Raw genomic sequence first — 25,987 nt, forward strand, 5'->3', positions numbered from 1 at the left:
TTTATGAAAAAAGGAACAAAGGAACTGTTGAGACCTTTTATGCCACCAGTTATTTGTGGACCTCAGACTAATTTGAAATGTGGGTCAGAAAGGAAATAAAATCTTTCGGCCGAATTGTGGCTCTGAGTTTTATCCTATCGCAGATGCAAATTAATTTTTTTTTTTTTTTTTTTTTTTTGCTTTATCATCTTGGGTGTGTATTCTACTTGCCTGTTAATTTCAGCACAGACACCTGTAGAGAAATTACTCATCCTTGTAGGAATAATCTGAATATGGAAACGTATTTAACAGTTGTGGAGAATTAAGGGTGGTCCACACTAAAATTTGATTTCCCAGCACATCTCTGGAATATACCTTAACAGTTTGACATGCAGAGAATCTGAGTGTTACACCATGGATTTGCAGGGAGATTACTCCTCAGCTCCCTCCTTGTCCTCTTTCATAATTTAGGAATCTTTGTTTGAAAGTGTGGTTGTGTTGAAGCCATTCTGAGAGAAGAAACCTTACCTCCTGTCCCACTTACATGTATGAAAAGATGCTTCTAATTAGGCAGTGTTAGTGTAAACCATAATGCTGTCGGCATGCACCTCAGTCATAAATTTTCCAAAAACTTGTCTGGTATATGCTTCCATAATATGTAGTTGAGCAAAAATATTATGCAATTACTATCTGTCAGACTTCACCAAAGCAGCTTTTCTTTAGTACGATATTTAAAACAACCAAATAATGTGAAACTGAGTTTTGTCATTTAGCTCTCAAATGTTAACAATGTTTCACTTTGCCTCTTGACAGTTAATTAAGCCATATCTGTGGCAATGAAGCGCTTGATTGCCTCATGCTTAGTTATCCGCTTTACTCTGCGCTGGTTAGGCCTCAACTGGAGTATTGTGTCCAGTTCTGGGCACCGCATTTCAGGAAAGATGTGGAGAAATTGGAGAGGGTCCAGAGAAGAGCAACAAGAATGATTAAAGGTCTTGAGAACATGACCTATGAAGGAAGGCTGAAGGAATTGGGTTTGTTTAGTTTGGAAAAGAGAAGACTGAGAGGGGACATGATAGCAGTTTTCAGGTATCGAAAAGGGTGTCATCAGGAGGAGGGAGAAAACTTGTTCACCTTAGCCTCCAATAATAGAACAAGAAGCAATGGGCTTAAACTGCAGCAAGGGAGATTTAGGCTGGACATTAGGAAAAAGTTCCTAACTGTCAGGGTAGTCAAACACTGGAATAGATTGCCTAGGGAAGTTGTGGAATCTCCATCGCTGGAGATATTTAAGAGTAGGTTAGATAAATGTCTATCGGGGATGGTCTAGACAGTATTTGGTCCTGCCATGAGGGCAGGGGACTGGACTCGATGACCTCTCGAGGTCCCTTCCAGTCCTAGAGTCTGAGTCTGAGTCTATGTATATCATATCAGAAAGGTTGACTTTTCTTGTAAGTCCCTATGCCAAATAAAATTGCTATTCTGCCAAATCTGTCTATCACCTGTGCTGGTTGATATCCTGCAAGCTTTAGTACCTCAAGGCCCCTCTGCTGAAAATATAGTACCCTGTCATTGGTGGAAGCCCTACATTGATTTTTCTTCTTAAAACTCAGATTCATTACTGGAGGGTACTGCACTTCTATTTGCAGGGATTGGATTGATGATATACTGGCTGGATTTCATCTTTCTTCCATACTAAAAGTTGGTCAGTGAAGATTGTTCCTGTCATTGAGAAAAGGTGGTTAGGGTGAATTCATCCCTCCCTGCACAGTTAAAGTAATGAGTTATGTGGAAGGAAATAGAATTTACATGCCTGCCTGCCTGCTCCCTGCCCTCCCTCCTTCTAGGGTGTGGGGTTGAACTGCAGTCACTGTATGGCTGCTTTTCTGGAAAAAAGGCTGCTGCCATTCTATAGCCCTTACTTTAGGTTTTGGGGGTCACTAAAACAGACTGATTATGAATTTTGGTTAGTTTAGGTAAATCTAGTTAAACCCTACAATGAAGATAGTATCTTCAGGTGCTGAAGTAAAGGAAAGAAATATTGTGGTCTAGATATAGCATGAAGTTTAGCATACTCCATTAATGGCTTTCATTGTTGTCTGTTAACATATCCCAATAAACTGGATTTTGTTGTCTATCTTTTAAAGCTTCATAGTTAGTTTGCTTGTTTTTCTTTAAGCCGGTCTGCTGCCTTAAATTTTTTTTCTTTTTTTAATGAAGCCTAGTTGTGCATTTCCTGTTTGCCATGACACTGAGGAACGGTGTAGACTTGTGCTCAGCTATGTTCTAGAGGTAAGTTTCCTAATGCTGTTCTGTTCAAAATGTGTGGGTTTTGTTATGTTTATGTTTAGTTCACCTTCCAAGTAAATACTTAATGAAAGGCTTTTTCTTTTTAAAGGGCTTGAAATCTGTTGACAGCAGCATTAAAAAAGACGGTGACCTTCCTGCAGCCGACCCCAATACCCCAATCCCATTAAAATATGAAGATGAATCCACAAGTGGTGGTCCTGAGTGTCTGGAAAAACAGATGGCTTTGTTTTTAGACAAAAGTAAGCTGAATTGTTTTGCAAATAGGACCTTTTCAATGGCACGGCACACTGCTGCTATTTTATTTTGATCGTCTAAACAATGTACTTGTAAATCATCAATTACGCCATGCATTGAAAAAGCAAAAAAGGATATTGCACACAAACAGAAAGTGGAGAATGTAGGCCTTTCCTTTTAAATATGAAAAGAAACAGGACAGTAGGGATTCTTTTAGCATATTAAAGATCCTTTTATAGTGATCCTTTTATAGTAAGTACATAAGTTTACTGCATTTTATTGAGATGTGGCTTGCCACTGGCTTCCATAAGGATTTCATTTTGTTCATAGATTGTGATGAAGTGCCTCCTTTAGATTTTTTGGCAGTGTTAGGTTTTGTCACTTAGAAAAATTATTTTTATAAGACTGTGGACTTTGGCAATAATTTTAGTGTCGTCAACATGCTCATTGTTGTGCTACACATGTGCATGTTGCCAACATATAAAATGTTAACCAGGATATTATTTGCTAGCTTGCAGTTATAATTCTGCCTTTTATGCAAGAACAGTAGGACATGTTTGAATGAAAATGTCTTGAGTGTGTTTAAATCACTAAAGCTGCAATAGCCTGCATTTACTGCTTCACCATAATATCGGAGCACCTTGCTAGTGTGTTCTGGCTCTATGTAAAATAGAAATAAGACACAGTTGTCCTATAACCATAATTCAAAAAACACAAATGTAGGGGTTCTTAAAGGTGTAATTAAAATTTAATTTTTAGTTGGAGTTTCCTTCCATTAATCCAGTAGTTTAGTCTTAAATTCTGGACCAATTATTGGGGGGGAAAAACCTAATAGGTAATTTGCAGATCTACAAATCACTAACTTCCAAGTGACACCATCTACTGTAAATCAAAACTGGAGGAGAAACAGCAGACCTTTTCAATGATTAGTCATTCAGAAAGACGGAAAATTTTAGTATACTTTTCTGGCTTAGGAGTGGACAAAGCATGGCAATATTATTTTATATCTTGGAAGCAATAGTCACTACCTACCTTCATGGCAATAATCTTAATATTTCATCTACCACAGTATAGTTATTTACAGCTAGAGTTCAATGTTTAATATATATTCTAAAAAGTTAACTCTTAAGAAGAATATAGAAGAAGAAGCTGCCCTCCTGAATATACCTTGTCATTTTCAGCTCCCAGACAAAAAATATTTATCAGTCAATTCAGCTTTCAACTAAACACACCACCAAATAGTTGCATTACTGTCCTGAGCTAGGATAAACACCTAATCAGTACCTCTGATTTCAGTCTCCCCTTTCAAGCAGAAAAAGGAACTAAAGTCTTTCAGGGTACCAGCTGGTGTTTGGATAATAGAGATGGAATTTAAACTAGACCAAGAAATTTCAAAGATAGGTGAGAAACAAAGTTTCTCCCTTTATTGTACTTAACGTTTTGTTGCGCAAAATATGTGTAGTATCATGCTTCTCCTGAAATCTTTCCCATACATGAAGAAAGAGTCGGGGGAGGGGGAGGAAGGCAGGATTAACATCGGTTTTCCCTCAAATTTCCCTCAAATTCCATGTTTTAAAAAGAAGCTTTGCTGACACCCACTGCACCATCTGTCTGAACTGGGGTCTGCCTTCCTAAACAGAAATGAGTCTCTGGCCTGAACATTGTAGATCTTTGTCTGCTTCAAAGCCCCCTGAACTGGTGAAGCAGAAGCCTTCCGTGCCAGGACCAGGATCTTTGGCTCCAAAGAGTGGTGCATTCTGTCTGGTACCAGGGCTACTCCAGCATCAAGGAAACAGCCTCATCAGAAGAGTTGAAGGATGTCTTGGCACTAACAGTGTGGAAGATTTCCACAGTTCCTTATTTCAGGCAGAAATTGGACAGTACAGTTTCCTCAGAACCAGGGAAGCCTCCACTTATTGGCTCTTGTTGATTCTGAGCTAATACTAGGGTTGTAAGGATTCAGTACAAACCAAAAAAGTCACATTTGTGGCTCTGGCTCCAGCCCCAGCTGTGGGGGCAGGCGCGCAGTGCCGGCTCCGGCTCTAGCCCCTGGTTCAGCAGTTGACAACTGAAGCTGAAGAAGTCACTGAGGTTCCAGTCAAGTCACAGAATCTGTGACTGCCGTGAGCTCAGTAACTAATTCATATTCTTAAGGATTAGATTTAAGATTTACTTATTTTATTTTTTGTGTTTATAGTGGGCTCATTTCAAAAGGATAAACATTCCAGTCAATCAGGAATGATTCCTGGATCCTGGCAGTATAAAATGAAACTCCAGCTGATTCTGAAGTCATCGAAGGCTTATTATGTTCTATCTGATGCTGCTATGAGTCTTCAGAAATATGGAAGAGCATTACGATACATTAAATTAGCTTTACAGTGCCATAGTAAGTAATAGGAATATTTTCTCCTTAAACAGTGCACATAGACAAACAATGGCAAATACTTCTGCCACACATTGAAAAAGTCTGTGGCATCTGAGGACTGAATTTGGCACACAAATCCCATGCTTTTAACAAATATATTATAGTAAAGAACTGACTTGGGCGGGTTGGACACAAGGAAGCCTTTTAATTTGGATCATAGGTTTCTTCTGTCTCATTCCGTTTGTCCCCATTACAAAATGATCAGAGGGGCAGGACTCAGCGTATAGATGGCAGAACTCAGTGTACAGACTGGGACTTGAAGTCTGGTGCCTGGAATGTGTGGAAAAGCTAGAATAGCACCTTTATTCATTATACTTGGCTTGAGCTATTCTTATACATTCCTCATTTTCAGAAGTGCTACATTCACTCAGAAACTTTTAAATAGATACCCATAGAGTGGAGTGCATCCCGAGCTAATACTGAGACTTTGAGTAGAATGATGAATATTCTGATTCTGTTTCCTGTTTATAACACTGAGTTTGAATAATCAGAAAATATAATGGTTTTAAAGTGAAATTCTATTCTGTTTTTTTAAAAAAGTGCACTGAGATTTGCTGTATTCATTATCTTTCAATGAATTGTGATCAAGCTCTATTTGTTAGTAGAAATATGTGAGGGGAATAGTTTCTAATTGTCATCCCTAGAAAATCAGTCTGAGAACTGAAAGTCAAACTCTTCTTCCTGGTTCATACATCATCATTAGTAATAAAAATGTTTGCATGCCAAATCCTATTGTTTTCAATGATTTTACACAGTTATAACTGAGAGAAGGTTTAGAACTTGCATTTGTAGCTTAGTTAACAGTTCTGTATGAGCAGGGATCGAATTCAGTCCATCTTCCTTATCTGTAGTTGCTGTGCAGTGTTAACAGGGATAAAAAGTAGTATCTGACTCGGACTACATACAGGGGTCAGAGCTGTTGTGTAAAATGTCACCAGTCTTATATGGTCACTCTTCTACGAATAGTTAAATTTGGATTCTACATGTCTCAAGTCTCTTAGTGCTTAATTTTGCTTTTTTGGGTTTTTCACCCCTACCAGATACTTACTGCTGCCTCTGCACCAATATGCCTGCTGAAGTGCTACTGTTTCTTTGTCAATGTTTAACCCTTTGTGGTGATATCCAGCTAATGCTTGCCCAGAATGCAAATAACAGAGCTGCGTATCTTGAAGAACATAACTACCAAACAAAAGAAGATCATGAAATATTGCACAGTCTTCATAGAGACTCCAGCTGTCAAGGTATTACATCAAAATAATAATATATTTGGCTGAATTAGTGTGGTCCTTTCAGCCAATACTTATCCCACAGTGTTTCCTCAGATTTTGGCAAAACAGTATAGTATATCACTTCTAGGGGTGAGAGAACCTTTTGGTGCTTTGGTGCTATTTCTTTCTTGTCAAAAAGAAAGCTGAAAATAGAAATTAAAATAGCTTTTTAGGAATATGACTTTTCTGGAGCGTATATGATAAAATCACTTTAAATATATCTAGAGTTAGTTTTTTGTTTGTTTGTTTGTTTTTAATTCTTGACATCTTTCAAGTACTGGCCAAATTCTGCCTTTCTTTAGACTCCATGGAACCCCTTTGAGTTGTGCCCAAAAAATCAGTCATTTTGTCAAACTTTTACTACTACATTTTTTTCATAGTCCCTAAAATAAATAAAATTTGTTTAGAAAAAAATTATAATTGACATGCAGTTTTTGCTGTTTATTTTTTCCAGTATTTGCGTGGGCCACTGACTTGTCTACAGACTTGGAATGTCAGCTTTTGGTTAGCTGCAAATGCTATGAGGCAGCTAATGAAATCTTGCTTTTTAGTAACTTAAAAAAACAAAATCCAGAGCAGCATACACAAGTCCTGAAGAGGATGGGTAACGTCAGAAATGAAATTGGAGTATTTTACATGAACCAAGCTGCTGCAGTGCAGACTGAGAGAGTGGGCAAGTATTTTTTTTTTTCCACTTGTTACATACACTCTTCTATTCAAAGGTTTACGTCAATGAAGCGGTGTAACAGTGATTATCATTTTCAGCAACAGTGTTTGAAAGATGCCTCCTGAACTCTTTGTTTCAGGAATAAAGGGAATTTCAAAGAACTTCTTTGTAACAGATACTCTCTCCTGTAGTTAATGGTATATTAGCGCTTCCATTATAAGCAGTGTTTTTCAGGGTACTCTGACTTACATGTGAACATCTTAGTCTGTACTAAAATATGGAATATAAGACTCTGGAGAATCTTTATAGTAGTTGTAATTCTCTGGAAAAAAACAGAGAATATTAGCACAATTCATTTCACAAAAATGCCCCCAAAATGTCAGGCTATTATTGTAGGATATTATTGCCAAATTTCTGATTTGATAATTACTTTTCTGTCCTTTCTTTTTAACAGAATAGTAGTTAGCTGAAATCGAACCTTAATGTTAAACTTTGAGCAATTGATTATTAAATAATTTACTCATGGTTACTTCGTAGCATAGTATCTGAGTTACTTTTATCTACTTACTACTTCTTTCCTACTGTAAGTATCTTTGAGGTAATTGAGTAAATTAATTATCTTTTTAATGATGGTCTTTATCTTACCAGCTCTCTGTTACCTTTCAGTGGTTTTTGACTTAATGTTATCAGAAGGCATTGACCGTTTTCAGCAATATAGTTCAGGGTACTGTTTGTTGGCTTATTCAAAATTTCAACCTCTTTACGACACTAACCACAAAGCATACATCATCACTAGTTACCAAAAGATAATGGATTAAGTTTTACTTTGCTCTGGCCAAGACTGAGCACTCTTGGTGAACTATTAAGTATTCAGACTTGACTTATATGCTTTTCTGGAATTTAACACTATATAGAAACATGAGAACAATAACTTAATATAGATATTGATGGTTCAAAAATCTTTAAGAAGCTTGAATGAAATTGTAAGACCTTTTTTTTTTTTTTTCCCCTTTGATCTAGTGAGCAAAAGTGTATCTACAGCAGAGCAGCAACTGTGGAAGAAAAGCTTCTCTTGCTTTGAAGAAGGGATTCATAATTTTGAGTCAATTGATGATGCAACCAATTCTGCCCTTCTTTTATGTAACACTGGAAGACTGATGCGAATTTGTGCTCAAGCACATTGTGCTGCTGGAGGAGATTTCAAGCGAGAATTTTCCCCAGAAGAGGCCCTTTACTATAATAAGGTAAAAGGCCTGTTGATCAGATCGCAGTTCCTCGCTTAAAAGAATGGGCCTTGCTATTTTGCAGTGATTTTTCCCACTAAGCATATGCGTAAAATAAATTTCTCTGGATGGATCACTTGCTATAGTTCAGCATTTTCAAACTAATCTTTATTGTGGGCAGTGGCTAGGGACCATGGTCAATTGGGCATGCCCTGATCTGCTCTGCCTACCTGGCGCTTCTGCCAGGGAGAGGGGTTTGGATGCGGGGGGCTTCCCCTGGCAGGAGGGGTGGGCGGAGTGGAGCAAGCCCATGCCCCGATCCCACCTCTCCGTGGCAGGAGTGCTGAGGTGTGTGGGGGGACTGCGGGGAGGAGTGGGGAGGGGCCCCCACTTGCTCTGGCCCAGGGCCCCACAAATCCATAATCTGCCTCTGATTGTGGGGTTTTACCTTTGGATTTAGACACACTGATTTCTAAGCACTTTGAAATGGCAGAAATGTGATGATTATTTCAAGTAAAGTTTTAAATGTAGAAACTTACTTAATATGAAATCAGTACACAAAATTACAAAATATTTTTAAACTGTATAGGAAAATACCAAGAATAAACATAACTTTGTAAAGGAAGAGCTGGCTATGAAAAATAAGTTACGTGTTTTGTCAGTTACCAAAACTAAAGTTGATGGTAGATTTCCCCAACCAAGCAGGCAATTGCTCTCACAAATGCACACTTAATTTGTGAGTGCAATTTCTGTGAAGCAATATACTGATTTCAATATGTGCGCACAGTCACTTACACATAGCTATACACATGTGTAATTACACATTCAAATTAAGCATGAAGTGGCACGTTCGAGTTTAGAAAATCAGACCCTTAGTATTTTGATTAGTAGTACTTATTCCAGATCTGATCATCTTTAAAAAGATTGCTGTTACCTTGCTTACCTTATGATATACAGTAACTCCTCACTTAACGTTGTAGTTATGTTCCTGAAAAATGTGACTTAAGCGAAACGATGTTAAGTGATCCAGTTTCCCCATAAGAATTAATGTAAAGGGGGGAAGGACGGGGTTGGTTCCAGGGAAATTTTTTTTCACCAGACAAAAAACTATATAGTATATAGATGTACACACAGTATACATTTTAAACAAACAATTTAATACTGTTCACAGCTATGATGATTGTGAAGCTTGGTTGAGATCGTGAAGTTAGAGGGTGGAAGAGGGAGGGAATACCTTGCTGCTAAATGAAGAACTAGCACTTGGCTGAGCCCTCAAGGGTTAACACGTTGTTAATGTAGCCTCTCTCACAAGGCAGCACGAACATGAGGGAGGGGAGACAGCATAGCAAACAGAGACAGACACACACCTTGTGTGTGTGGGGGTGGGAGAGAGAGATGCACACTGCCCCTTTAAGTAAGCTGACCCACTCTTAAGTGCATTGTCTTTTTAAGTGGATCAGGAAGTTGAGACAGCAGCTGCTGCCCCAAACTCTGTCTGTCTCTCTCCCTCTGTGTCCCCTCCCTGCTCTATATGGAGAAGGGGTAAGTGGGGTGCAGGAGCAAGGGGGAGGGGAAGACCCTGACATTAGTGCCCTCCCCTTCCACCACTGCACAGCAAGCAGGAGTGTGAGAGCAGCTCCAAGGCAGAGGGCAGGAGCAGCACATGGCAGTGGTGGGAGGGACAGCTAAACTGCCTGCAATTGCTAGCCTGCTGGGCAGCTGCACCACAGGGAACTTAAGGGAGCGGGGAGCTGCTGGTTCATCCTGGTTACAAGCCCCCACCAGCTAGCTGCAACGGGCTTCTCTTCCTGCAAGCAGTGGACAAAGCACGCAGCTGCCAAGGGACGTTATAAGGGAGCATTGCACAACTTTAAATGAGCATGTTCCCTAATTGATCAGAAACATAACAACGAAACAGTGTTACTCAGGACGACCCTAAGTGAGGAGTTACTATACACATAATTTATCAGAGGTAAATAATTTTGAAATTTCTCAACATATGTATTTCTGTTTGTCCCAAGCCTATAATGTCTCTTGTGCAGTGTTTTTGAATGGTTACATATGGCAGTAATATTGGGACTTGGAAAGTGGTATTTAACATACAACCTTAAACTAACATTAAACTCTTTTTTAAAAAACAAAAAAAAAACAACTTTTTTGTCTCTTAGGAACCATATAATTTTATATTTTAAACATTCAAAATTGAGTTTTCAGATTAGCTATAAAACTGTCCTTAATGGAGTTTAGTGCCTCAGTTAAAGGAGAGCAAAAATTGTGAATATATCTGATGGAAATACTATAACCAATGAACTTAAAGATTACTCTTGTTATAGTTAAATATTGTCCTTTTTAGATTTTGCATCATTCATTTTAATGATTGGACAGATCACTAAGCTACTAGAAGAAGTTGGGGACATTCACTCTTCTCCATCTCATTACTGACTGATTGGTAAAGGTCTCAGAAGAAAATAACATACATTTAAGTAGCACTTTTAATTCAGAAGGATTCTCAGGGCTTCCTAAAGTACATAGAAGACCACTGATATACTGTTAAAGTAGAATTTGACAGCACTTTTTAAGATAGAGGGATCTTTTTGACCTGAACACTGGGACCAAACCCCCAAGCTCTTACAAATAATGCTATGGAATCTTTAGTATCTGTATAAACAAGATCTCAGTGTGTTAGGTCTTGGGCAGAAATCCTCCTGACCCTCAGCGGGCTCAAAGTACCCAAATTGGACAGTTCATTTGTGCAGGAAAAAGAATTGGATAGCCTTTGCAGTTTCCTGTACATGGAGCTTGGCTCTGCAGCAGTGTCTTTGCAGTATCATGTTGGAGGTAGGCGTGTGTGTGGACAGGGAAGCTGGATGGACCATGGCGTGGGAGCATCTAAAGTACACCACATTTCTCATGTTTGTGCAGGCTAGCTGCTTATTGTATAATGTACTCTGCTTCCAGGATTGGGTGGATTCTGTCCCTGCCCTTGTGTAGCTCCCTTGTACCAAGCCCTCCCTTCTACACAAGAGATAAGGATTTCATCCTTATTGCTTAATTTTGCTTCTATTTCCATACCTACACACTATAATGTAAACATAATTTGTGTTGTATATTTTTAGTCTGAATTAAACTCCAATTTTGTATTTGCATGGTATTGCCAGTTGTTAGATGTAGGAGATGCATGATTTAAATAGATTACAAAAGTGATTCTGAGGAAAATGCTAAGAAAATGTCCAGATGAGTTGTGAAATGCTTCCATATTAAAATGAGTAGAGGATACTGGATTGTTACCACTTACTATGCTATAAACCGGTGTCAATAACTACTGCTTTACTACACATTTATTATATTCTATAGGCTATTGATTACTATCTGAGGGCTTTAAGATCACTGGGCAAAAGAGAGATGCATCCAGCTGTTTGGGATTCTGTGAACTGGGAACTGTCCACTACCTATTTCACTATGGCAACTTTGCAGCAGGATTATGCACCATTATCTAGAAAGGCTCAGGAACAGGTAATGAAAGAGAATTTATAACAACATCCACTGAAACAAACATGCTTCAGTTTTTTGTTTTTGTTGTGTTGTGTTTTGTTTTTTTAAGAACAAGCAGAACAGTGGAGAACTCCTGCTCTGAGCCAAAGTGCGTACATAATTTGTAAATCTTTATAGGATAAAAACTGTTGCGTAGCAGCTAACAGAATATGGCACATTATAACCATTTACGGTGTACTCTTCTTAATGTCATATCTCCTTTTTTTCTTTTGTAGAAACTAAAATATAAACTGCTATGTAAACATCTACAACCTGTTCTTTCATATTGGATCTTCATTATTTCAAAGTAAATGTTTTGACACTGAATCATGATATCTTGTTTTTGTAGATAGAGAAGGAAGTTAGTGAGGCCATGATGAAATCTTTGAAATACTGTGATATTGATACAGAGTCTGCACGACAACCTCTCTGCCAGTATCGGGCTGCAACTATTCATCACAGACTGGCTTCCATGTATCATAGTTGCTTGAGAAACCAGGTAATAGTCCAGAATTTTGAGATTTTTTTCTTGTGTGATGTAATTTATGCTCTGTATCTTCTTAGCATATGTGCAACATGTCTCAGGTGGCACGCGACCAGGATTAATCATCAAATTTGGTCCACTCACTAGCTTCCCCGGCTTGGGCTGGGTATTGACAAGGAGTGCGATGTGTATGTGTGGTATATATAAAAATATAAATACAGTGTGTGTACATTATACTCCTGTTTATCTGAAACCTTATTATCTGAACACTTGCATTATTGAATCCCTTCCTTGTTCCACATGTATCTCATTCTGGGGGACAAAGAAGGGATTTGGATAATGCAGCATTTCAGATAATAGAGCAGAAACTCCTGGCCAGGATCATGAGGAGGATGATGAGCCTGGCCGTGAGGGAGGCTCCCCTACTGCTGAATTGCACTCTGCAGCCCCTGTCACGGGAGTGTCAGCAGGGGCATGACAGCAGAGCTATAGAAGGCTTCCTGTCTTGCCACAGCCGACACTGCTCTCCCTTCCAAGACCACAGCTTCCCCCTACCACATCTTGTGTCTGCAGAGTCCTGGTCGGGGTAGGGGGACTCTGTTTTGCCCCACATCTGGTGAATGTAGGGATCTCGTATCAGTGACAGTCCAGGTATCCCTCTGCAGCCATGCTGTTATGGAAGTGAGTGAGTGAGCTGGATAGAGCAGAAAATCCAGGGTAAGACTGCGAGGAGGAGGAGGAGCCCCCGGTTACAGGGGAGGCCGCCTCGCTGCTGTCACTGTGTTTGCATACTGCCTAATACAGTGAGGCCGAACCTGAACATGGCCTCTGGCATTACCACAATATAAATGTTTAATAAAACACATTCTGTTCTCTTTGAAGACTGGCAGTTTCTTCGCCTTCGATGGCATTCATCTGAATTTTTTTTTGCTGAAGGTCGGTATTCATAGCTGTGGGTTATTTTCTTATAAAGAAATGGTGGTTTAAAAAGTGCTTGTTGCTTTCTAAATTTTGCTTTTGCACACACATTACACTGTTTTACATATGGATTCAAATTGTGGTTACATAAGGCAGTAGATTTAGAGATTAATTTAGGATTGTACACACATCTTCAGTGAACATAATATATATATAAAAATTATAATATTGAACATGGGAATGTCTGTATACTTTTGGTTTGACGTTTTCTCAAAGAAGTTATATGTCATGACTCATTTCAGTTTTTCAATATTATATAAACAAAAGTCAAAAACACTTCATTATATGAAAACAACAACAATGCAGAGTTGTAGGCTTGAAACATTAAGCAGTCAGAAGCATGCAGAGTTGCAGGCTACTAGTCCAGGTCTGTTTGGCCACGCAGCATTCTGTAGCTGAAGACCAACTCTGGTGTAGTGGATAGACCGAGCCTATTGCTCAGTTTTGAATGGATGTATCCAAAGTTTGAAAAGATTTGTCCTCAACTTGCTGAACGTGCTGGACACTAATGAAATGGCACCACTAATGCTTTGAAGTCAGTTGGATTATCAGCATTCTTCAGATTTTTCCACCTTTTTTACAGCTGAAAATTTTCCTTGATAATGGATGAGAACATTTATTTTTGGATTTGGAGCTTCTGCTTTAATTGCAAATAAAGGGAGAAAATTGTGATTTTTAGTAGAGCAGCCACTGCTTTGCAATTTCTTCTTGTTCATCTGAGCATTTTTTTCCTGTGTATTTTGGATGAAGGAGGACGGGCAGGATGTGTGCAGGAGTAATTGCCTCATGCAATCTCTTGTAATTTTGCTTTGTGTGGTGTAAGATCATCCTTCATCAGTAAATCAAGTAATGTTTCACATACAACAGCAATTGTTGATATGTCTCTTTGGGATTTGTCAAGTGCCAGAGCAGCTGGTTTCAATTGACTGAGTTCTTTGCTTCTTGGTAAATTCCTTGATTATTAATTATACCGACCACTTTGTCTTCACATTCTGCCTTATAATCGCTCGCAATCCTGAAATAATGCAGCCAGTTTTTAATGTGTTTCCAGGCATGTTGTTTGACTGTTCCATCATGTGTCACCAGGAATTTGGGGTTTTACAGATTCTTGGCCTTTTTTCAACTAGGCTACAGGCTGCTGGTGATTACAATGTTTTTTGTAAATCTACAACACTTACACCAAATGCTTTTGATGAAAGTCTTGTCAAGTAGATTTAGCCATTGTGATGCACATCAGAACATAACCCATATGTCATCATCTTGTTCCAAATTGCTTCCCATACTTTGCATCTTTTTCTGTGTCTGTCAAGTAGTTCTTAGCATCACAATCGTGCACTTCATTTGCTAATGCCTTGGCTTCTCTTGTCAATGTCACACAGCACGTTCCAGTCTTATTGCTTCCACTATCAGCCGCTGACACAGAGACAGCAGTATTCCCTATCTGCACAGTTAGCTATCACTAGGTCATTGTGCACATTACTCCAGCTATCTTGTAATAATGTAACTGCTTTTTCATGTATTGCATTGAGTGTTTCCACACTCATGTCATCAGTAACTGCGTCTAACAGTTCATCTGCTACCTGCTTTCGATTGAGTGCTTTGTAGCCTGGCCTGAGACAGCTGATCATTCCTTGAAAAGTTGATTTGGTCAGCAACACAAAAGGAACTACTACAGTGTGATAGAGTGCTGGGCGCTAGCAGATGAGCCAGCACTCTGATCCCTTTGGCACCTATTAATGTGGGGAGGCATGGGGGAGCTGAAGAATTAATTAGCACACCAGCTAAAATTGATAAAAAGAGACAAGAAGGAAATGCTAACGGGGGAAGGGAGAGGAGAGGAACAGGGATAGCTGAGCCTAGACTGATGGAAATCTCAGAGAAGTTGGATGTCTGCTCCTCTCAAACCCTGAGATAAGGGATTGAGATACAAAGGACACTGTAAATAGCATTGCTGCATAGAACTATAAAGGTGTTGGTGGACAGAACATAAACAAATTACATAACATTGCTACCAGCTGGCAGAGTCGGAGCAGGTTTCTGTCCTACCAGGAGCGACATGTTTCCTGTTACGTATAGCCATTTAAAAAAAAAAAGATTTTCAAGTTTCTTTTGTTTCGGTTTTGAAAGAGTTTTTTGTTTCAAACATATCCATATGTAATTTAAAGAAGTGATAATTCATCCTCATTGTCTTTGGACGACCTGGATCTGGCTTTCTTTTGATGTACTTTGACGTATTAGTACTTTCCTCCTCAATCTCATTCTGATACTTGCATACGTTTCAGCCAAAGTCAGTGGTTCTGGTGTCTTTATTCTTTCAACTGCATTTTGCCATAATGTTTCCTCATATTGTATGCCTTTCTAGGCACTTTTTAGTTTCTGTATCTAAGACTCTCTTTGCCATCTGCATGAACTTTCTCAAAATAGCCATGAATTGATTCAAGTAGTCGTCCATCTTTGCTCCTGTTGGAATATTCTGACGTGAATCCTTGCTGAGTTCAGGTGAAGCGGTTATACTCCAGCCAGCTAGATCAAAAGACAGAGTACTAGACTGGACAGTTTATCTCAAACAGAAACTGAAATTTCTGAATCTGGGAATTCCCCTTCTTAATTTGCTAAACAAACATATGATTTTTCATTGCCGGACAAAAAAGGGGAATTCTCATATTCAGAAGGCTTTTGTTTGAGATAACAGAGACAATAGCATACAACTTTAGATTGATGCTGTTTTTGTTTTATTTCCTTTAATTGAAATTATAGACTATGTTCCTGCAAAACTATTATCAAATAGCTAATTATTTTTCAGTATTTTCATCTAGTATATTCTAAGAATAATAATTGTATTTTTCCTGGTTTTAATAGGTATTTACCAGCGCACTGTCTTAAACTAGCTTTCCTGGGAAATTGCCGACTGCATTTTTCTCCCCCTCACCCTCCCAAATTTCACAATTGTGGATTGAACTGAAGAGTGATTGTGGCTGTGCCCTGCCCCCATAGGCAGTTTACCTGAACACTTTCTACATAATGTACTTCTGTTACAGGTTGGTGATGAGCATCTAAGGAAACAGCATCGAGTACTAGCTGAACTTCATTACAGTAAAGCAGTGAAGCTTTTTCAACTCTTAAAGGACGCACCCTGTGAGCTCCTTCGTGTGCAGTTGGAAAGAGTAGCATTTTCAGAGTTTCAAATGGCAAGTAAGTTGTACTACAAATAAAGAATGTCTGGGAAATCTCAAAAAGGAGTAGAATTGTTACTGAGACAGGGTGGGTACGGTAATATCTTTTACTGGACTATCTGTTGGTGAAGGAGACAAGCTTTCAAGTCCAGATCTGAAGAAGACGACTGAAAGCTTGAAAGTTTATCTCCTCCTCCAATGGAAGATGGTACAGTAAACAATATTCCTTAACCACCTTCTCTTTCTAATATCCTGGGACCAATATGGCCACAACTACCCTAAAATTGTTACTGTCTATTTCCCCATTTTCTTGACAGAGGAATAATCTTCTTCTGCTTTGGGACACAACCACACTCTGGGAAAGACCTATTTTAGTCCATTGCCCACTTGTGAAATTTTCAAACAAGCACCTTTTGTTCTTTTCTCCTGTGCTGTCCCCACTCATTTGGGAGGCACTCCCCATAAGTATTATCCACCTTTAAAATGCCTCTTTAGTAGTCTCCTCTTTCCACAATGCCTACCACTTCCTCCACCCAACCCCCCCACATCCCTTGACAACAGCTAGGCTGCTAGAATGCTGAGACCACTGCCTGTCATGCTTACCAGTCTTATTACATTGTGTACTTGTACTCCCCTATCTGTATCCATCTGTCTCTTGTCTTATACTTTGGACTGTAAGCTCCTTCGAGCGGGGCTGTCTGTACTGTGTGTGTACAGCACCTGGTACTGTGGGACCCTGGTTCATGACACGGGTTCCTGGGCACATAGTAATACAAATAATAACACCTTTGTAAGACACACTGAGATCCTTGCATGACAGTAGCTGTATTAGTCCAGAGCTCATGTCTTTCTAATTTTAGGTCAAAACAGTAGTGCTGGGAAATTAAAGACTCTATCTGGGGCTCTAGACATATTGATAAAGACCCAGTGTGCATTTCAGCTGATCAGAAAGGAGCTTTTAGCTGAATGTGAACAGGTAAGCAAAAGGACAAGTGGTCTGATTATCTGTTGCTTTGCACCTTGTGTAGTCACTTATATCTTTTCATTTGGGAATAAAATACTGGTTTTTAAATTGTAATTGAACTATTCTTTAAATGTTAAGTTATCACAGTTCATCTTTAGGTTTTTGTTAAATTCTCTTCATTGTGTCTGGATAAGCATGCATATATAGATATAGATGCCAGAAATACCCGTCTCTGACCAGTTCTAATTGATGTGTTCCTTCTATAGCAGAGGTGGGCAAACTACAGCCCGCGGGCCACATCAGGCCAGTGGGACCATCCTGCCTGGCCCTTGAGCGCCTGCTGGGGAGGCTAGTCCTCGGCCCCTCCCCTGTTGTCCCCCTCTCCCCCACAGCCATGCTGCCATGTGGGCAGTGCTCTGGACAGTGGGGCTGCGCGCTCCTGCAGGGCAGTGCAGCATGGTAAGGGAGCTTGGGGTTGGGGGGGGGGAGGAATTGGATAAGGGGCAAGGGGTCCCGGGGGGCAGTCAGGGGACAGGGAGTGGGGGGGGGCTTGGATGGGGCAGAGATTGGGGGGGGCAGTCAGAGGACATGGAATGGGGAGGAGGGGGATGGATAGGTGTGGGAGTCCCATGAGGCCTGTGCAGGGGTATGGATAGGGGTCAGGGAGATGGGGGGGTTGGTTGGATAGGGGGTGGGGTCCTAGGAGGGGGCAGTCAGGGGACTAGAAGCAGGGGGGCTGGATGGGTTGGGGCAGTCAGGGTATGGGAAGTGGGGGCCAGGCTGTTTGGGGAGGCACAGCCTTCCCTATCCGGCCCTTGGGCCAAAAAGTTTGCCCACTGCTGTTCTATAGGCACAAAGAGAAGGCACAAGTTAAACAATCTTATGTTTTGAGGCTAAATCCATTCTGGAATCCTGTCAAGTTCTGCCTTGTCAGACAGCACCAGAATAGTTGGAGAGCTAAGTAGAACTGAAGTTCTGCATGAAAATGTTGAGGACAAAAATAGTATACCCAAACCTCATTATATATTATTAACATGATATATTGTAACTTGGGCACATGAATTCAAGTTTATAAGACAAGTTTTAATGTAATCCTAGTAACACTGGACCTAACTGTAGTTTTATTAAAGCTAATTGCCAAAATTTCAAAGAGAAATGTAGTTCTGAATTCTGATAGTTCTGCAGAGATTGATTGGGACTGATGTATTTCTGCATAACGGGACATGATGCGTCTTTCCTTTCCGGTAGTAGTTGTCATCTATAGCACACTTATGGATCTTCTGAAGTCTCTGAGAGTTGCATATACACTTCTTTTGAACAAGGTTTATATTTTTCCACTAAGATCCACCATGTTACTGAAGTGTTTAAAAATTTTGAAGGTCATTTGCAGTTGAGCCCTATCACCAGGATCCTGATAGCTGAATAAGTAAATATTGCTGCGTATGCTGAGATACATTTGTTATTATCCAATGGCAATCTGAGCAACAGTTACCAAAATCCAGGCTTTCCCATTATTTTCATAACTAAATTTGATAGAGTACATAGAAGAGCTTCTTTAAAAAAGTCACAGCCAGCTTATGTAACTGGTGATGTAAGTTACTACCAAAACAATTTCATAAACAGCATGGAACAATGGCCTAGACATTAACATTGTATATTTTAACAAGGGAATTAAATTGAATTGTACTATTTGAACCTGATTTAAAAATACAGTTTGCCAGCTGGATTAGGTGAACTACCTTTCTGTGTTTTAGATAAATGAGGATGTCAAAAGTAATGATGAGAAGACGCCACTTGGCGACTCCTCTTCTAACCTTAATAAAGATGAAGTAATAAAACTCCTCAGTATATTTGAATCTCGATTGTCATTCCTCCTCCTCCAATCAATTAAACTGCTAACGTCAACAAAAAAGAAAATTGGGTAAGTCGAGACTTGTTAAGCTTTGGTAAGATGCATCCTGGATTATATGCACTGTAAATTTGCATCTATACATATTACACACATGCAAGAAAATGCAGTGTTTGTATATGTCATTTGTATCTTTTGGAAAGATAATTTGTATGTGTGCGTGTGTAAATGATCAAGCTACATCTCAACTCTGACTTACTCTTCTGAGTATTTACGATTTTGTGATTTGTGTGAGGGAATGACCTAAAAAAAATTGTCTGCTCAGTGTGTGTGGGCAGCTTCTTGTATCTGCTGTTTCCAAAGAGTTGCCAAAGATCTTGAGAAGAGAAAATAAAAACAACCTATGAATGGCTGAAACAAAAAGAAAAATGATCAAAACTTTATATTGTCCCTGATAAGATTAGCGAGAGGGAGTGTCTGTTTCACCATATTTCATAATGTCTATCTGCCCCTCATCCTGGGGTGTGTGTGCGCGCGTGCAGGGGAGGTGTACATATGTACAGAGATCATCTATAACTTGCACAGCAATCACCGGTTGGCAAGAAGCCTAAAATCTCTGACTTTTGACAGCATCTTTATATAGTGATATATTGTGTGTGCTGCACGTTAGGTGGATGTGCTTTTCTTTGATATGGGGAGAGGGCTCTACCTTACGTTTCCACTTATGACAGAACATTGCTAACAGACATTGGCAGACCCCTTGCAAATGACTGAATTTTGCAGATGACGATGTAGTTTGAAGTATGACATTTACTTACGGTATGCTGAAGTCCCCACTACAGCTAAAAAAATATGAGGAGAGATGTTTTTATGTGCAAATTTTGGGGCTCATGCTTAGCGAGGTTGAAATGTATATTTTCTAAAATAAGTATTGGAGTGGCAGCCTAAAGGATTCTTTTTTTGTGTAAAGCATTTTCCTTATGTTCTCAAACAGTATCTAACTGCTGAGATTTAATTCAAAACAAAAACATGGCCTTTTTCTTTCTTTTTTCTTTTTTTTGTGTTGACCTTAAAGTGTTCTCTAGAATAGAGTTATGGCAGCGTAATAATTGCTGACACCAGGATCACTCCTCTTGGATGCAATTATATTTAATCTTGCCTAGGGAGAGCCAGAAAATACATTCTATCCCATCAGCTGCAAATATGTGGTGACCTCATCAACTGAGACTATGTAGACACTACGGCAGCTTGTAGAGCATCAGAAATAGCATAAATAATAGCAAAAAATCACCTTTTTGAGTCATGTTTACAAAACCTGTTCTACCAGCTAGTTCCAGTCTTGTGTACATAGACAGAGGGTTTTTTACTTCTTTATTGTTGAATGCTGTATTAGCTGCACAGCTGGCATTAAGATCGAAGTACTGTTGTCTGTATTTTCACATTAGAATACAGTCTCTGGCCAGGGTTTAAGCAGCTGATGTACTACTATGTTGGATGCTGTGTGGCTAAATGCAATTTAGGGAAGCATCCATCCTCCTCTATACAAGGACCATAAAGCAGAGAGGGGGAGAGATGTGTATATATGGAAGGACAAAAGACTAGAAAAGAGCCTGACTCTTTCTATGTAGCAGCAGTAAGGTGCCTTTAATTTTTAAAAAAGCTTCCACAGGGTGGCAGTGTAAATATATGAAATGCCAAGGACCAGAGTATAATCGATCTTTTTAAACAAATTGACGTGCAGGGTAATTGACTAACACTAATAATTGTGTTTTGGTTTTGTGCTATCATACTTCATAGCCTTGAAGAGGGTGTGATGTCAGAGTAGAATATTTAGACTTTCTTTTCACATCTACTGTTCTAATCACTAATATTCTGTTTAAATTGATACTCTATAAATGGTACATACATTTCAATTTAATTACGTTATAGTGTTTAATTTTTCAAGGTCTGCAAAATAAAAGCAGAATGCTTATGTCGTACAAACTTAATACAGCTAATGTGCGTCATTCAAAAACTGTAGAAGTGCTTTGAGGGTAAGTTAAATTCCCTTTTCTCCCTAACCTTTTTACATGTAATGTGCAAATATTATATGCCCAGTTCATTTTCTGTCTATAGGGTGAGGGGGCAATGCTTACCCTTTCCCATGCCTCCACACCAATGGTTAGCTTGGTCAGAGTGGAAATTGAGTAATTGCTCTTCCTGATCCATGGTTATTGATGCACTCATTCAAGGGGAATGCATAAGGGAGTTTTTTACCTCATCTTTGAAACTGCTCAAGCCACAAAAGTTACAATCTGGTTATAACCCTGCATAAAAGCAAGATGTCTTTAAAAATTAAGTGCTTAAACAGAACTGAATTTGGCTGTGTAAAATTTGTGAGCAGGGGAATAGTAATTCAAAATGATGTTTCATCCTGGGCATTTTTGTAATTTTTCCTGGAAATAGTTTCATTTCAGTGGCTTTTTTGATTGAATACCTCTTCTCGGTGTTAAATAAACTTGCTGCTGCTTTGTGCCAAATTTTATGAACTAATTGCTGCTTTGTGTCTTGGCAATTTTGATGGATTTACGATTAAACCAACTAGTCACATATATTTAAAAAGAAACAAAAAACCTGTAATATCAGTGGCAACATTGTTATTTTTCTGAAATTTTAAAAACTGGCTTTCGGAGTTTTATTTCCTAATGTGGCATAAATGTACTGGAGAAAGGGAAGCCAGTTTAGGGATTCATAGAGGAAGTTGATACAGCTGAAGCGATGAACCAACAAAATTACCTTAGCGTCAGTGCTTTGAATAGATAAGTGGGGCAAGATGGCACTTGTCAAGGCCAGAAAGGAGCAGGCTGCTGTAGCCAAGACACAAGATGAGGAGGGACTGGATAACATGGAGAGGAAAGACAAGATCCTAAAGATGTTATGTCTAAATCTTGCAGATTTTTCCTGCATAGCTTAGGTGTGAGGACCTAGAGAAAGGGCTGGGTCAAAGATGATGCCCAGATTACAGACCTGAGTGACAGGGAGAATGGTGATGGTACCCATCGTGACAGAGAAAGCAGAAGGGCTTGTGTAGGGAAAGATTAAGAGTTTTTTCTGTTGGCCCCACTGAGTTTAAACTGGTGGCTCAATAGTCATGAGGAGCTGTCAGAAAGGCAGGCTGAGATTTCAGTTTGGAGACAGGTATAGCATGGAGAAATAGAGATGGTACTTGAAGTCATGTTAGTGCATATGCTGCCCAGAGACTGTAAAGGAAGATGACAAGATGAGGATCAGAGCCTCATAGGACTTTTTCTGAAAGCTGGAATACAGATGAGGTGGATACTCTGAATGAAACACTGAAGGAGTGATTAGAGGGGTAGTGGGAGAACCAGGAGTCATGGAATCCCAGGGAGAACAAGATTTTGATGGTGTGGGTAGATTTAATAAATCAATATTTGCACAATGTAATTGTTTATGCTTTGATACAATGTAATAGTTCAGGATACCTATGGTTCCTTTTTCAGTGGCAGTAATGAAGAGGAGGAAGTTCTTAAGACCAACAAGCAAGTTTACTCTCTTTTATTGCGTGCAACTGCCAACAAAAATGTGACTCTACTAGCAAGAATAGAAGTCATTTTAAATTTGCTGGAGCAGCTGATTCAGAACAGTGAAGCCGATAAGACAGGAATTCGGTGACTTACTAAATATAAATCTGCTACAGATAGCAGAAATATCAGTGCCTTGTTTAAACATGGGATCAGTGGTTTTGTCCCATATGGTGCTTAGTTTTATTGAAGTTGAGGTAAGCATTGCCTATTTATAACATGGTACAGCTGGGAAAGAACAGGAGTTCATCGCTATCCCATGAAAGCTCAATTATGATTTGGTTATTAATGTTTTTATATTTGTGAAATGCTAAAATTGAAATCTAGAGGTAACACTTCCAATCTTTAACATTTGAGAAATACAAAGTTGATTTCTCTGAAAAGCAGTGGGCTTTGCAGTGATGCAAAATAAAATGTTTAGCATAAAAATGTAATCTGTTACACTTGGATCAGTTTGATATTTTTTGTATAAAATGTTACTTCATAAGCAAAGCGGTATTGGAAGACTTTTTTTCCAGTAACGTTAACTGAAACTGTACAAAGAAATTTCCCTTATATATGCAAACATATTTCCTTTTAAACTACAGTTAATACCATGCACAAAAATAAATGTGTGCCTTTTTAGCTTCAATACAAGATTTTTCACAGATATTAGCCTTTGCTGGAATGTCCTTTTCACCACAGAGTGAAATGGGTTTAGCTGTATTTTGATTTTTTTGATCAGGAATAGTATTATCCTCTCCTTCAAACTTGAAACTGTGAATAAATGATAAAGCATATTTTAAATAAATTTAATTTATTGAAACTAGAACGTACGAATCTGAGTGTTTTTTTTATTGCTATCATTTAATGTTTCTGTCCAAGAGATCACAAACTGCCCAGTCACATTGAAAACAGGTTTAAAAAACACAGGCCTCGTTTTCATATGTGCTGAGCATCTGTAGCTCCAATTAACTTCACTAGGAAATCTGAAAATCAGGCTTTAGTCTCGTGTCAATATGTTAGGACTTAAAACATGTAGCTATCTCTCCCAAAGTGTCAATGAGAAATTCAGAAGCATGAGATACAAAGTCACTTTTACTACTGTTGCTCTAAAAGTTAGAAGTATTACAACTATAGATATACAGCAATGATCTGATTTGTCAGAAGTTCTTAGATGCAAGTTTTTATTTTGGTGAATAGCTATCATGTTCCTAATTCTCCTGAATCAAAATAGGATTAGAAACCATGTGTCTGTCTCTATTGAATTAAAAAGTTGCACAAGTTAAACAGTACTGTATGTGTCATTTGTCATTAATCTGGATTCCCTGCAATCTACCTACTAGTGGTGTTAGTGTTGGACAGCACCTTCTATTACTATTTTTAATTGTCCTCTCCATATTCACATCAAGCAAGAAGAAATTCTATGTCTGAAGTTGTTTAGAAATTGTCTAAGTGCTAGTGCAAAACCAAAGCAGTGTTTTCTGCTTAAGACTGAAACATTTCATTGCCTTTCTTTTGAGAACAGGATGTAGCCATCAATGGGGAGGGGGAGGGAGGGAGTTGAACAGTATTTATCCTGGAAGGTCCTATACTAAGGGTGAGGGGGGAGCAGAGGGAGGAAGTAGGTCTCATCATGAAATCCTGATTATCATCATGCTAGAGTGCAGTTTCACTCTGAAAAGTGACTCTAAAAATTATATGGCTTTTTATGTTGTATCTCATTGATTTTAATATTAAATTTGCTTATATTATGAAGATATTTTTCTTGTCAAACTTGTCCTGGACTCAGCAGGTCAAGGTAGATCTTTTTCATTAGACATCAGGACCCATCAAATGAACAAGCCAAATGTACTACCAAGGGAATATCCTTTTACAACTTCCTGTCTTCAAATCATACCTGTTGTTATGCAGCCACCCGAATGGTTCTGGAATTGTCGTGGCTCACTTTGGACCTTGTCATTTATTCAGAGGTGTGTGCATATGAATAATATGTTGAATCTAGATTTCTGCTAGGATGGCATACTTTCCTAGCAATTGTATCAATTGAGGATGATTAGTAACTTCAGTGTCTTTTTTTAATTTTCTGTTTACATCAAAAGCAAACATCTGTGAAATAAGGGGTAAGATTCTTCTCAGATTTGTTTTTAAAGGGCTATAGTTATAGAGCCAAAAAGTAAACGGAGACTAAGACTTCTAATCTAATCCTTTGAATCTGATTCCCTATAAAAATGGTAACTTCTGTAGGTAACTTCTGTAATTTCTTAATGGCTAATCATGATACAATTCCACACTGCAGTGGAAACTAGATTGCAAAACAGAAGAAGTTCTTCTTTGACATGTTCACCAGGCATTTGTGGTTAGCAAGCTACAAATTTTTCCTCGAGCATGAAAACTCCTCTGTGAAGCACTGGGAAACAACTTTGGCTTGCAGTAGTCAGAGTTCGGAATAATCCCATTGATACACGTAATCTCATCTGTTAACATCCCTGTTCTATGGGAGTCATCGTGACTTGTTCAGTGGATATCTAATCTGTCATGAGCCTATCTTAAATACTGAATAGCTGATGAGAGGAAAAACCCCACATAGTTATTTCATCTGTGTACAATCTCTAACTATGCAAATAAATGTATAGTAACATGAACAAGCTTTTCCTTGGCTCCTCAACTGGTGCTGATAGTGGAGTGCCAGGAAATGCCCTCACAACCATCCACTGATGCCCAAGTACAAAACTTTGAAACTAAAGGCCAGTTGTAGTTTGTTATTGCATTGGTTTCTAACTGCTAGAAGCCCAACCTAGTACTGTAAACTAATGCAAGTTTAAAAAAAAGCTTTAAATATTTGCAGAATTTATAAGAGCAGGGTCAGGTATTTTCTGCTATTTAGCATCTGGCTGAGATGATCACTTTGACTTTTGAGTGCTATCAAAACTGGGATTTCAGCAGGGCATCAGGGTTTAAATCCACCTCTCAATACTTGTTCAGTAGTTGCTACAAGTGGTTAAGATCTTCTTTTTTTTTTTTTAAAAGCCTTGATCTGCAAGGCAGCACGGTACATTATAACATGAGACTGCCCCATTAATTCAGTACTAATTTTGGTCCTGATCCAACAAAAATTATGCATAAATAGCATCACTAAGAGTTTACAGGCATGATGTTATTCATGTGTCTAAGTTTTTGCAGGATCAGGACCTTCACCATCACAGTACCAACTGCTGAATCATAAGCACCAGCTCTTTCACATGTTCCCTGGAGGTCTCCTATTTGGGTGTAACCCAGCCTAACACTGTTTAGCTTGCACCAGCCAATTAGAACATAGCACAGTGGATAGACCATAGATTC

At 39.0% G+C, this 25,987-nt stretch overlaps 1 protein-coding gene across 3 annotated transcripts in view; it reads left to right on the top strand.

Annotated features, from left to right (window-relative positions):
* The window catches only part of EDRF1 (erythroid differentiation regulatory factor 1), a 48,863-nt gene extending 25,386 nt beyond the window's left edge, over positions 1-23,477 (top strand). Inside the window, exons 14-25 of one of the 3 annotated variants that reach the window (XM_030569574.1) lie at positions 2,200-2,271; positions 2,378-2,528; positions 4,721-4,909; positions 5,989-6,189; positions 6,671-6,889; positions 7,904-8,127; positions 11,461-11,619; positions 11,987-12,136; positions 16,138-16,291; positions 17,133-17,248; positions 18,991-19,157; positions 22,586-23,477. In XM_030569574.1, the coding sequence (XP_030425434.1) occupies positions 2,200-2,271; positions 2,378-2,528; positions 4,721-4,909; positions 5,989-6,189; positions 6,671-6,889; positions 7,904-8,127; positions 11,461-11,619; positions 11,987-12,136; positions 16,138-16,291; positions 17,133-17,248; positions 18,991-19,157; positions 22,586-22,757 (1,974 nt within the window). In that variant the 3' untranslated portion in view covers positions 22,758-23,477. Of the gene's footprint in view, positions 1-2,199; positions 2,272-2,377; positions 2,529-4,720; positions 4,910-5,988; positions 6,190-6,670; positions 6,890-7,903; positions 8,128-11,460; positions 11,620-11,986; positions 12,137-16,137; positions 16,292-17,132; positions 17,249-17,502; positions 17,668-18,990; positions 19,158-22,585 lie in introns of those variants that run through there. The other 2 variants (XM_030569575.1, XM_030569576.1) reach the window with 2 other exon arrangements.
* The last annotated feature ends 2,510 nt before the right edge of the window (positions 23,478-25,987 follow it).

This window comes from Gopherus evgoodei, chromosome 7 (genome assembly GCF_007399415.2).
Source record: "Gopherus evgoodei ecotype Sinaloan lineage chromosome 7, rGopEvg1_v1.p, whole genome shotgun sequence".
Classification (NCBI taxonomy): Eukaryota; Metazoa; Chordata; order Testudines; family Testudinidae; genus Gopherus; species Gopherus evgoodei.